The 12,773-nt window shown below is 39.5% G+C and overlaps 1 protein-coding gene across 1 annotated transcript in view; it reads left to right on the top strand.

Annotated features, from left to right (window-relative positions):
* CDON (cell adhesion associated, oncogene regulated) overlaps positions 1-12,773 on the top strand; it is a 53,116-nt gene that overhangs the window by 32,153 nt on the left and 8,190 nt on the right. The window contains exons 11-18 of the mRNA XM_066639350.1: positions 745-876; positions 2,979-3,185; positions 3,368-3,549; positions 4,278-4,383; positions 6,566-6,688; positions 6,812-7,039; positions 8,499-8,785; positions 12,479-12,558. Of these exons, the coding sequence (XP_066495447.1) occupies positions 745-876; positions 2,979-3,185; positions 3,368-3,549; positions 4,278-4,383; positions 6,566-6,688; positions 6,812-7,039; positions 8,499-8,785; positions 12,479-12,558 (1,345 nt within the window). The remainder of the gene's footprint in view (positions 1-744; positions 877-2,978; positions 3,186-3,367; positions 3,550-4,277; positions 4,384-6,565; positions 6,689-6,811; positions 7,040-8,498; positions 8,786-12,478; positions 12,559-12,773) is intronic.

Genomic DNA, 12,773 nt, shown 5'->3' with positions numbered 1-12,773 from the left:
TCAGTTCTTCAGAAGCAGTTGGAGACTTCCCATATGGGGGCTCCTCTTTCATAAGCGAAGGCTAAACTGGTTATGCCATCAGCAGTATATTCAGTTTTAGTAGGGCTTCTGTAGTGCTCAACTCAAAGCAAGATTAATACCAGTTTTGCCTGTTGTCATAGTACAGAATGCAATTTTGAAACAGAGAAAAATTGGTGTAATGTACTTTGACTATAAAGGTTTGAATGTCTAGGCGAGTGCCACTTTGCAGTGCTCCAACCAGCGGCAGGCCTCATATATGACACCACCACTGGTCCCTGTACACCACCCCCAAGCCTCCGAAGCTGAGGGGAGCTCTGCTCCCATAGCTTCTGGAGGCTTTTCTGAGCCTCGCAGAAGCAGTGTGCAACCGCATGCTGCCTCTGCAAGGCTCCGATTGCGTGAGAGGCGAGACTTCTGTTTACCAGGAAACTGGAAATCACATCTCTCATGCGATTTGGGCACTCTGAGCCTCTCAGTGTCAGCACATGGTTGTGCGCTGCCTCTGCAAGGCTCAGAAAAGCCTCTAGAGGTGAGGGGAGCTCAGCTTCCCCTCATCTTTGGAGGCTTTGTATAGTATCAAGCCTTGCTTGATGACGGGTGTGTCAGTCTACATCCCTGTTGCTAAGCGACACACAATTGTACTGTAAATGGAGATACAGCCTACAGTTTTTTTGTATCAATGTCTCTGACTCACTGACCGCACAATTTCCATACATTTGTTAGAAAGATCCTCCTCCTCAAAGAACACACAGGCTCCATCTCAACCAGTTGGCAATCCTAAGCATCCTGTCATTCAGGAAGGGGCAACCAACAACTTTGGTGTAGTTCTTCCAGATTCATCTCGGCACAGTGGAGGTAGGTGCACTCAGTTCTTCTGATTCCCCACATATTTGATGCTGCAACATAAGATGGTTTAGTAAAACTGAGTTGGATGACTCCTTTCTAAACCACATACTGCTTTTGTGGACTTCTCATGTGCTACTTATGCGTACTTCTCAAGCTACTTATGTGCAAATGTTTCTTTCATGACTCATGTAGTTGAATGGTGGTATTGAGTTTAAGAAACCTGGCCATGCATCAAGGCATTGGTTGGGTTGGGTTGGTCCCCAGAGTTCACTGATGGAGTGTGCTGTGTTTGCAAAAGATCCAAGATTCAATCTCAGGCATCTCCAGATAAAGATTTCAGGTGCTGTGGTGGAAAAAGCTACTACCTGAGACTGTGGAGGGTTACTACATATTGGAGTAGGCAGTACTTTGGCTTGCTGGACCAATAGTCTGGCAATTTAAAGGCAGTTAACTTTGTATGTTTGCAAGTGCTTTGAGGAAACATAGCAGTTTGTTTCAGCATCCACATGGTTGCTGACTGCACACTGCATTGTCCTGCTATAGGTAGAGGTGTTAAACACTTCTCTTTTTTGCAGATTTCATTTTTTCCCCAAGAAAGTGCAGAAAGCAGTGTTGTGCTCTTATTTCATTATCACACCTCTAGCTGTAGGATGATAGCAGCTTTCTATCTGGTATTCAGGCATCAGGTTGCACCCAGAGAACCCTAAGCAGTGTGTGGCTCACGCAGCAGGGTTTTTCCCACCGCTTCCACTGTGTCTCAACCCTCAATGCTCCTTGCAAAGTGAATCTGGCAGGTCAGCAGGCCCTAGAAAATAGCATATGAGATAGTGTGGGGGAAATTAGACCTTTCTGCTCCTCTGGATCTAGCTCTTCTTATTACGGAGGTGGTATCCTTTTTACAGTTGGCCACTTGCCAGTGATTCATTCATTGTTCTAGTATCTAGTGGTTCTAGTGATTCATTCTAGTATTCTAGTATCTAGTGATTCATTCATTGTTCTAGTATCATAGTGGTTAACTATGTAATGAAGAATATACTCATGAATAAAGTAATGTATTCTCTTTAATAGGGGTATCTATTAAAATGTTGCAGTTAAGTGAAAGTCTTATTAATAGAATGTTCTGCTCAATTATTTTAAAAAATGAGCATTGATATCTTGCATGTTGTATCACCCCAGTCATAGTGCTGCATTGTAAGTTTCTTTATCACATGTCACATTATCATAGCAAATAGACTTAAAACTGTATGCTGAAATTTCATTATGTTGTGTCGAAGTCATCAAATTCAGCTATATGAAAGGATAACAAGCTCAAAACAAGTATTAGGAATTTACTGTCATGTCAGTGTTCAACTGTGCACCTACCTCTTCTGAATTTAAACCTTTTTCACTCTCTGTGGCACGCTTTCTATTTTAAGTATATAAACCGGTACAGTAAAAGCTGACAATTATGTCTGTCAGTAAATCTGATTATAACCATTCTAACACCACCTCTCTCCATTCTTTCTGTTTCCTCTGCTGTCTAACTTCAAGTGAGTTCAGTAAGTATTAATGACAATCTGCGTGGTTTTCAGTGTTAGCTAATTTGTTTTTATGTGAGGGCTTGAAAATTCTTTGTGCTTAATAACCATAGGAATAAAGTTTTTTGTGGGCTTTAGACTTGGAATTTTGGCTCTCTGTCCTTCCGATGATTTTATACAATGAGCTGAATTTAGTGCAGTGTCATGGAAGATTAGCCTCCCTATTTCTGTGGTCTTGAATTAAGCTGTGTAAATTCTCTTGGTCTCTGATGTACTAATACTTCAGAGTTTGTGTGCTGGTAAATTCAAAGCTCATGTGCAGCTTCTCTATTGTATATAGCCTGCCTTGACAGCTATAGTTTCTTCTTCATAACAAGCTTCAGTTCTTTTCAACTTTGAAAACTGAAACAATCCCATGTCTGATTTTTGTTTAAGGAAGGTTTTCCTTGAATTTAAAAGCTACTTCTAATCGGGCTTACAGTATTTTTCCTAACTTACCAGCATCATAGTATATAATCAAGATATAGGTGCAAAAATCAATTGCTGGTAACCATTCTGAATCCCGTGCAAAGTTTTCTCAATTTCCCATTTCAGTTCCAGAGGCACCAGATCGACCTACGATATCCACAGCATCGGAGACATCTGTTTATGTCACGTGGATCCCACGTGCAAATGGTGGCTCACCCATCACTTCCTTTAAAGTAGAATATAGGCGCATGAACAGGAACAGTGACTGGCTGGTTGCAGCCGACAACATATCGCCTTCGAAACTTTCAGTGGAAGTTCGTAGTTTGGAACCAGGTATTGTTTCCTAGGACAGTACACATGGCATAGTTATTAGTGATAGGTTTATATCGTTAAGATGTAACCAAGCTAAAGGTTTATTAAACCGTAAGATGTTGCCATTGGCCACACTGTGTTCTTGTAGTGTTGCATTTTATCCTATTCCCTAATTTTTTTTGTTCTTTTTGTCCATTTGAAAGGTGCCACATATAAATTCCGTGTGATCGCTATTAATAATTATGGGGAGAGTCCACGAAGCTCAGCGTCTCGGCCTTATCAAGTAGCTGGCTTTACAAACCGATTTTCCAACCGTCCCATCACAGGACCTCACATTGCTTACACAGAGGCAGTCAGTGACACTCAGATCATGTTAAAATGGACTGTAAGTATCAATCCCTTTTCATTGTCTGGATAGAACACTGCATGTCCTAGGAGAGAGATGTGTGCTAAAGCAAATGTCTCTCCTGCTTCAAAACTACTGCATGGAGGAAATTGACATTTTGGTTGATAGAGCTGCATGAAAGTGTTTAACACTTGAAAGGCACAGTATAAATGTAAACTAGTTGCAGTAGGGTGTTCCTTACCATATGGTCAGCTTTTCTTGTTTGCTTCAAATTGCTGTATCCTATTTAGGATTTCGAAGTCCCATTTAAATTAATGAGATTTAATTTAGTCACAACTAACTTTTCTCATTGATTTCAGTGGTGCTTAGTCATGACTAATAGGCTAAAGCTCAGTATTTTTAACTAACTATGCATTGTTTATAAGATAGAAAAAGTGTTGGTTACTTAAAATCTTTGTATGAAATAAAGCATATTAAATACTGGAATTCCATTATGCTCCCTTACTGGGGAATTGTCACCTTTTTTCAACTTTCATAATTGGTGATTCTTCAAGATTAATTGTAATTGTAAAATTTTTAGTGTGATGAGAATATATGTAAATTGTGATGTTTTAAAACTGTGTTTGCATTTCATTTCTGCTTAGTTTATATTTTTCATTGTCTGTTTCCACAATCTCTTCCAACATTATTAAATTTGTCTGTCAGTGAACATGCAAACCTTTGTTGGCTTGTTCTGGAGTGTCAGATGTTTGAACTTTCTGTTCCAGTATATTACATCAAGTAACAACAACACACCCATCCAAGGATTTTACATCTATTATCGACCAACAGACAGTGACAATGATAGTGATTACAAGAGAGATGTTGTGGAAGGTAAGATGTATGTTTGCTGATTGAGCAAAGCTCTAGTTGCTTTGGAGAGAAAAAGGAGAAGGGGAGATATCAACCCAAAATGCTGCATGTGGTTGTAAATTGGGAGTTTGCAAGCGGATAGGTAGCTGTTCCCTACAACCACAGGAACAAAATCTTCTTCCTTTTTCAAATGCTGCAGTGTCTAATAGTATGGACAAGGACCCCTTCTAATCACAGTTGAGCTAAGTAGCTGGATAGAAAATATTGGCCTCCATAATTTATCCAACTGTCATGAAAACCAGTGAAGTTCTTTCCTACCAAAATCCTCCTGGAGAGATTTTTTCCAGAATTTTACATTGGTGATAATTTTAAAACTTTTCAAACTTGTTCTAAACTTCTTAATGGATGATGTCATTTGCTGTGAAAACTAAATCACATGAGAAGCCATATTCAACTTAACTAATTATCTCCTGTGATTAATTTGTGGAGTGTATTTCTGTACTCAACTTCTTCCCCCAAGTGAACTCTAGAATAATACAGTGTAATATTGTACAGTTATGGGCTTTCATCTTATGAGTTCTGTACTGCGAAATTATACCGGGCAAAGTATATGCCTCTAAAGCAGGCAATGGATTAATCCCTGACCCCCACAAAATTCCCTACCTGTCACACTCACATCTATTGGAACAACCACGAGTGTTTAAAATAAAACCTGGTATTCCCAGGATTGCATACAACCACGGCTGTTGTCTGTTCTTCACTCCTCTAGTCTTTTAATATCACTTTTTAATACGATAAGTTTGTTAAACATCTTGTTGCCTTGAGTGAAGTTAGTTATGACATCAACACTGCCAACTCTGAAGGAGTTTGTGGTTTCATTTGTAGCCTTTTATTATGTGTGAGCTGTTCTTGCATACAGAATCTTTGTTTATAAATGTTTAAGTGAACACTGGTGTGCTGTGAAATTTGCTTATTCCCTATTTTCAGGTTTATGCATACTGAAATCTTTGTGGAGACCTAAAACCACTAGCAGCTGCTCTGCTGCACCAAAACTTGGACAGAAATTTACATGGTGGTGGAAAAGCTATGCAGCAAGCTTTTCTTTACTGCATAAAATAGCCATAGCTACAGCTTAATTAAAATACTGCATTCAGTCTCAGTTATGCAGAAAAATGTGTATAGGAGTATCTTATTTCCCCTTTGTCTGCCATGCTGCTTTGGATTGCTGCAGATGTATTTTGGATTGGCTGTGTTGTATTTAGTTTTCAGTGAAGGACAGATTTTGACCAAGTTTTTTTTGTTCTAAACACTCAACTAGTAAAAAGCTCTTTGGATTGTTGTGGCTGATTTAATAGCCTGAGGTTTCACTATCACTTCCTGTTCAGACTTGTCTAGTGATTGAGTAAAGTCTCTGGGTTTTCTATATAGATGTTTCCTTGTATAACTGAATTTTGTAATATATAATCTTGATGTTTGCCTTTTGCACTTCAATAGATAGTAACTGGTTTTCAGCACATAAACCCTAACCCCACCAAATGTTCTCTTGTCTCATGATCAGAAACCTTGCATTCCATGCTTGGGTCCTAGAGATAGCATCAAAAACTCAATATGCATTTGACGACAGTTGCTTAAGTCTTCTTGCTAATTGTATATGGTATAAAGTTTGAAAAATGTGTACTGATTCCATTTTGGTTATGGTTGGAGAGGAAACCTAAAACCTGATCTAATTATTGAAAGGAATGTTTGGGGTGAAATGAGAGAGAAGATGGGAGCTAAAAGTTTTGGAAAATGAGTGCCATAGGAAAGCCAGAAGACCATCCAGTGCTTTGAATAAATGCATCTTGTCAAACTACTACTTAATAAGATTTGATGTTATTTCCCATAAACGTCTGTGTTAAACAGTTGCCACATTCCACCTGTGAGGCAAGCACTTCTTTGAAAGTTGCAGAATTTAGAGTTCATTCCCCAAATTTAAAAATAAAAGACAAGCATCTTTCCCAAGCATGTGAATGTGTGCAAAGCTAATCTTGGTTTCCTAACTTGGGTCCAAATTGCTATTTATTTTTTAACATTTGCCCTGAGATTACAAGGAGATTTTCTGTAGTATTACAAAAACTTAAGTGTGCACATGTTCAGCATTGTATCACAGCCATATTTTTGTTCCATGTCAAACAAACACTTATCTGTATTCCTCCCCTTCTAGGTACAAAACACTGGCACTTGATAAATCGTCTGCAGCCTGAAACATCATATGATATAAAAATGCAGTGCTATAATGAAGGAGGTGAAAGTGACTACAGCAATGTGATGATCTGTGAGACCAAAGGTGAGGAAGGGGGTGTTTTTGTCTTCTGCTTGTGTGGTCAGAATATTGCTTCTGTAGGCTTCTCATTGAAAACTTGCGTTTTTCACAACCTTATTTGTTTGTTCCTCTTCCCCGCCCCATTAGTGAGGCGGACACCTGGAGCATCAGAATACCCGGTGAAGGATCTTAGCACACCACCTAATTCTCCAGACCGTGGAGTTGGGAGCAATGCTGGTCAACCAAGTGGTCCTGTCCGGAGTAGTGATATGCTGTACCTGATTGTTGGCTGTGTCCTTGGAGTGATGGTCCTTATTCTGATAGTCTTCATCGCTATGTGTTTGTGGAAAAACCGCCAGCAAAACGTCATGCAGAGTAAGCTACTCACAGCATGCTTTTTTTGCTTCAAAACCTAATGAGAAAATTGCACAAAAGTGACTTAACAACATTTACTAGTTGGGTTCATACATTTAGCTAACCATGGTATTGTGTTATGGCTAAATCCGAACCTGCCCATAATTTATTTGTTGGCAACCAACAAAGCAGGATCTGAAATTGTGGTTTGAAGTTGGTTTGCAAACCAACTTCAGATGATGATGATGATGGTGATGATGATGAACAGTATTTATATACCGCTTTTCAACAAAAAGTTTCCAAAGTGGTTTATAGAGAAAAATCAAATAACTGATGGCTCCCTGTCCCAAAAGGGCTCACAATCTAAAAAGATGCAAAAGAGCACCAGCAGATAGCCACTAGAAAAGACACTGTTGGGGTGAGGAGGGCCAGTTACTCTCCCCTTGCTAAATAAAAGAGGAGCACTCACTTGAAAAAGTGCCTCTTACCCAGTTAGCAAGGATAATTGTGGTTTCGTGTTATGTCCTGAATTTATGAATTACTGTTCTGATAAACCACAGTTAAAGCTATGGCCCAAGAGGTTGCTGCACCATGGCCATGGAAGTGAATTTAGCGCCTTGTGAAACTGAGTTCTGAGCAGATGTGCAACAGCAGCAGACAAGCAGCAATAAACCTTGGTCGGTCTGTGGTGCTTGGAAGTTCAAATCACGGTTTGGATTCTTAACTATGGTTAGTACAAACCATGGTTTTGTATTGCATTTGAACCCAACCACTGTGTATTTCAATCATAACTGCTGAGTAATGTGAACTTTTGGAGTAAGTGAGGGGAGTAAAGTTGCTTTGGTCTACATATGAAAAAGTGCTTGAAGCCTCACCCCATGCTATGCCCATTTTTTATGTGAATGATGGAAATGAACTTGTTTTAAATACCTTGATAGATGTTGCTAGAAAAGGCAATACTATCATACTCTGCTCTATCCATTTTTTTGGGTGGGAGAGAGATCCTGCTTACTAAGTGGTGTTCTGGTATGCAAAGTTCCTTCAGTCAGAATAATATGTATCCTGCTTTTTAAGTTATTTGCACTTCTTGGCTCTTTACCACTTTATATGCCCAAAGCGTGCAATTACATGTGACTAATCTTTTCTATTGGCAAGTTACGCAGAATATTTATTGCTGTAAAATAAGCGTCTTTGTGCAACATACTGCATCTGGGGAAGATGAAGTATTTGAAAGAAGGTGATATGGAATTTGTTAAATAGGAAATCAGTTTTGAAGTTTCATTGTTGGTGATGATGTCTAGCTTGCTAGGTGAAATATATTAGTTTGTAACATGTAGTTCATGATAGTGCTTAAGGTATTACCATGCCGGGGTCAGATCAGTCAGCCAGGACACCTCCATCTCTTGTTTATCAAGCTACAAAAATATGTTGATGTCACTTGCAGTTGGTAAGAGTTTTCTCCCAATTCTCACTTTTTCAGAATACAATCCTCCTGGTTATCTCTACCACAGTCCTGATATTAATGGGCAAATAGTTGAATATACTACATTGCCAGGCACAAGTCGTATCAATGGTAGCATACATGGAAACTATATTGGTAATGGAAGCCTTGGCAATGGTTGCCTTCATCTTCATCACAAGGTTCCCAATGGAATTAATGGGATCATGAATGGTGTTGCGAATGGAGGAAATGGTGTTTATCCAGGACACACTAACTCCTTGTCCAGAGCACACATGGAATACGAACATACCCCTCATCTTGGTAATGTAAGTGAACTCTATATGTTGTATGTTTTGACTCTTGTGCTCCTGAATATAGAAGAATGGCAATATTTTTTCCTCTTAAATATATTATAAACGTCAGAAGATCATATTTTTGGAACTGAAACACGTTAAGAGTTGTCTGACACAAGTGTGTCAGTGCTTGAAATTGCAAATCTCAGGCCCTTATGATTAGAGAAAGGGGCATATATTTTAAAGACCTCATCTAAGACATCTTGATGGTGTTCAAAGCTGTATCCTGGGATTGTGAACATGTGGGTTTGTCTGTGAAGTAAATACGCCCTGTAGTGTGTTTGTATAGCCCATGAGCTTTTGGGAGTTGCAGCTTTCAGGTTTTTGTTTTTTTTTAAATATAGTATTTATTTAATCCTGGTGGGTTATATGGAGGGTTTAAGGCTGCAATCCTATCCACACTTACCTGAGAGTATGCCCTATTGATTATAAAGGGACTTATTTCTGAGTAGACATGCCTAGAATTGGGCTCCGAGTGTGAACTTGAAGGTTTAAGCAATGTAACAAATTGTAGATGCTGGCAGTATTTGAATATTGTCTCTAGAGGTGCTGCTAAGTTTTTTAAGGGTTAAACTATTGCAGAATAAGGCTGTCATATGCTTATGTGAAACTGACTGATGAGCTCATTGAATTCTTTTTTTTCCTGAGAGCAAGGCTGATGCTTTCTTGGTCATCAAGTAGGAACCGTTGACAAATCCAACCTAAATGCAGATAAAACCTGAGGCATTTACTTACTGTAGGACAAGCATGGTCCTATAATGTGGAAAAGGCAGATGACAGTTGCTCTTACACTCTTGTGGAAGTTATTTTAAAGCAATAAAAACTGTATTTAATTATTTGCACCATGAAATAGGTCTCTACCATTGTGTGTGCGTGTATTCACAATCTGTTCTGTGTAAATGGACCCAATTCCTTTTTTTGTCTTATTCCTCTTGCTGTTAAGTTGGGGCATCTGAGAACACTTCCTAGCTGGTGTGAGAGATACCAGCTTTCCAGTCTACAGGCCTTGTGCTTGAAGCAAATGCCGTTTCCTTCTCTTTGTGTGTTGAGTAGAGCTTAATGTGCACAGCTCTTGTTTCAGAGCTCATTATTTGCACGATGAAATAATATATAGAGAGGGATGGGATTAATTGACATGTTAAGATTGTATTACGTTTCTCGTGTGAAGTTGCCCTGGTAACCCTTATGTCAGTGACTGATTAGAATTATTCCTTTGGCTTTCTCATTAGCTTTACATGGTAGTAGTAATGGCATTTACTCTTTGGATCCTCTTCCTGCCCACTTACACTGCTTGACTTTGAGGACCTTATAAAGAGAGTGTGGGGCATTCATGGCATGTAGGGACACTGGCATTCTTTTGCTTGCATATTGAACCAAGCCAGAATATGCCAGTGTATTCCTCAGCACCATTTCACATCTAACTTTTTTAAAGCAACGTTCTTAATGACATTGCAGTGTACTCAGAGCTTGAGTTATTAAACTAGAGTATCTGTGCCTCTGGTCTTGATCTGCCTCAGCCCAAGTCTGTGTGCTTTGTGAAATGTTTGAGACTTGGATTGGTGTCATTAAGTGAGAGATTGTAATCAAGCCTTTCTCTGTGTTGTGGAAAAATTACTCACTTTGACAAACTGTGTCTCATTTCTAAGAGAAATAATATCATTATTGTCTGTGGAAACATGGATTCTATCTGAACTCTTTTCTAACACTGGCACTACTCAAAATTGTGTCTTCTGGGGGGAAATGAAGGAAGGCTGTTCAGAACTTTTGAGTAACAGTCTGCTTGGGGGAGGGGAATGGAGCTGTTTGCTTTGGTAATTAAATGTTAGCACTTCATTTTATGGGGAAACATATTGCCACTCACCCAAGAGTTTGCCACTTCAGATAACCTTTCAAGTCCTATGCATTCATCTTTCCTTTTTGCAGCACTCTTAAAACCCTTAAGTACTCGTTCATCTTAAAAGCCAACCAAAGCACTGATTTAGAAGTAGCAAATTACAAGCAAAAAGTCTTGTGAAATTAAATCAGAGCAAGAATCTAGTCATGTGTATGGGGAGTGGGAAGTATTTGAGGAGCTTAGACCTAAAAATAGGCATTAATCAGTTACTCTGGGCTTGTCAAGGACTTGATTCTCTCCGTACACTTGCACTCTGAGTGCAAATCTGTACCTTTTCGATCTGGTCTGAAGGATATACATCTATGCTTCAATGTACGTCCCTCTAAAATACTCAAAATATAATTCTACAATATCTTTTCCTTGTCATTGGTATACCCGTTTACACTCTAAAACCACATTTTATTCTCCCTCTTCACATTTAATAGAGGCATGTGTGTATGTGTGGTGTACTTGGATACCTGCCATACATGCAAAATGAAGTGAGAATCTACCTTAAGCCTCTCAATTCTCCCCTTCACCTTAAAACATTTTATCCCTCAAAAGTAATTAGTCATCATTGCCAGTAGTCTCCAGCCATTGGCCTGAAATGTAAACTTGTTACGATGGAGTTCCAGCACAGTAGAGCTAAATAAACAGTGTAGACCTAGAATCTTGTGTGGATCCCCGGTGCTTTCTCCTGGTGTCCACTGGCCCCTTCCCAGTACCACCTTGCCATTTTCATGGCCTCTGTGTATTCATGCATTATGAGGGGGGGATCCTGCACACCCTCTGAGATATTGGCATAATTCAGGGACCCCCTCAAGGGGAAGGTGAGATCAATCTACTATCTTTTAGTGTTTTCCAAGTTCCCGAAATGTTGCTCTGCCGAATTCCAAGAACATTAGTTGCAAATACTGTGACTTTCCGGTCATTCCTTGGTCACAAAAAGTCAAAAATGTTAAACTGGTTCCTTGTACAGCCTTGCAACAAGTTATTAGGGCCTTTGTAAAGGAGCACCTTAGCTTTGAACTTCTCTTCTCCCCAACATTGTAGGGGTAGCATTTGTTAAAGAGAGCTTGAGCCTTGGATGTAAAACTGTCTTTCACAGTCTTGGTGCAAGCAGTTAAAATGCAGATTTCTCTTGCCACCTGTACTGCTCCATGTTCAAATGTTTCTCAAATCTGTATCCACCTAGTATTCAGCAGTGAGGTATGTGTTAATCTAGGCATTTTTTATTTGCAAAGGGTTCTGTAGCCAAAACCAACAACTCAAAATCCCTCTCACCCCCAAATCACTCTTGGCTGACAAATTACTGCATCTGTAAAAATACAGAAAAATTCAGAACTGGGTTGAGTGAACCAAAAACTGATCTAATCTAATTGCATGAAAATAGGATAGATTTATTCTATCACGTCAGCCATGCATACACAACATCCTGTCTTCACAAACAAGACACAACTCTCTTTTGCAGAGAAATTTCATGTCTGTCATCGGTGTTGGAGCATTTTCAGTTTTCATTAAATTAGATCAGAAAGTTTCAGGCTAAAAACAGCGCCAAGGAAATTACTACGTACGTGTCTAAGTTACAGCTGTTTGCTTTGCTTTAGCCCAAATGCTAAAGTTCCAGCTTTGCAAAACAAACTTTTGGCAGTGCTGTGCGCCTTGCCTTTCAGATGAACAGCAGCTTTCATTGCAAGCTGGAACAGAATCAGTTGTATCCCATTTGTCCAGTTGTGTCATGTCAGATGCTTTGCATTTATTCTCATTTTTGTTTTATTTTCTCCATCCTCCAGGGTGGCGGAGTGTATACAGCAGTGCCTCAAACAGACCCTTCAGAATGTGCCAACTGCCGGAACTGTAGGAACAACAACAGGTAATGTAATAGAGAGAAGAAAACAGACATTGGTCTTTGGTAACCACTGCCAAACTTGAATTGTGTAATCCAAGATGGCAGCACCTGGGAGAGCCAGGCAATCGTCCTATTGCAGCAGGGCTCACCATGACTGCAGCAAGTCTGGGAACGTCTGGTTCTGGGGATCCAGTCCTCTCTGAGTAGTCACTGTAGCTTTACTGTACAGTGATTTTCAA

This window comes from Tiliqua scincoides, chromosome 11 (assembly GCF_035046505.1).
Source record: "Tiliqua scincoides isolate rTilSci1 chromosome 11, rTilSci1.hap2, whole genome shotgun sequence".
In the NCBI taxonomy this organism is placed as follows: Eukaryota; Metazoa; Chordata; class Lepidosauria; order Squamata; family Scincidae; genus Tiliqua; species Tiliqua scincoides.
Note: the sequence above shows the minus strand (reverse complement) of the source record. Positions and strands in the feature narration are given on the sequence as shown.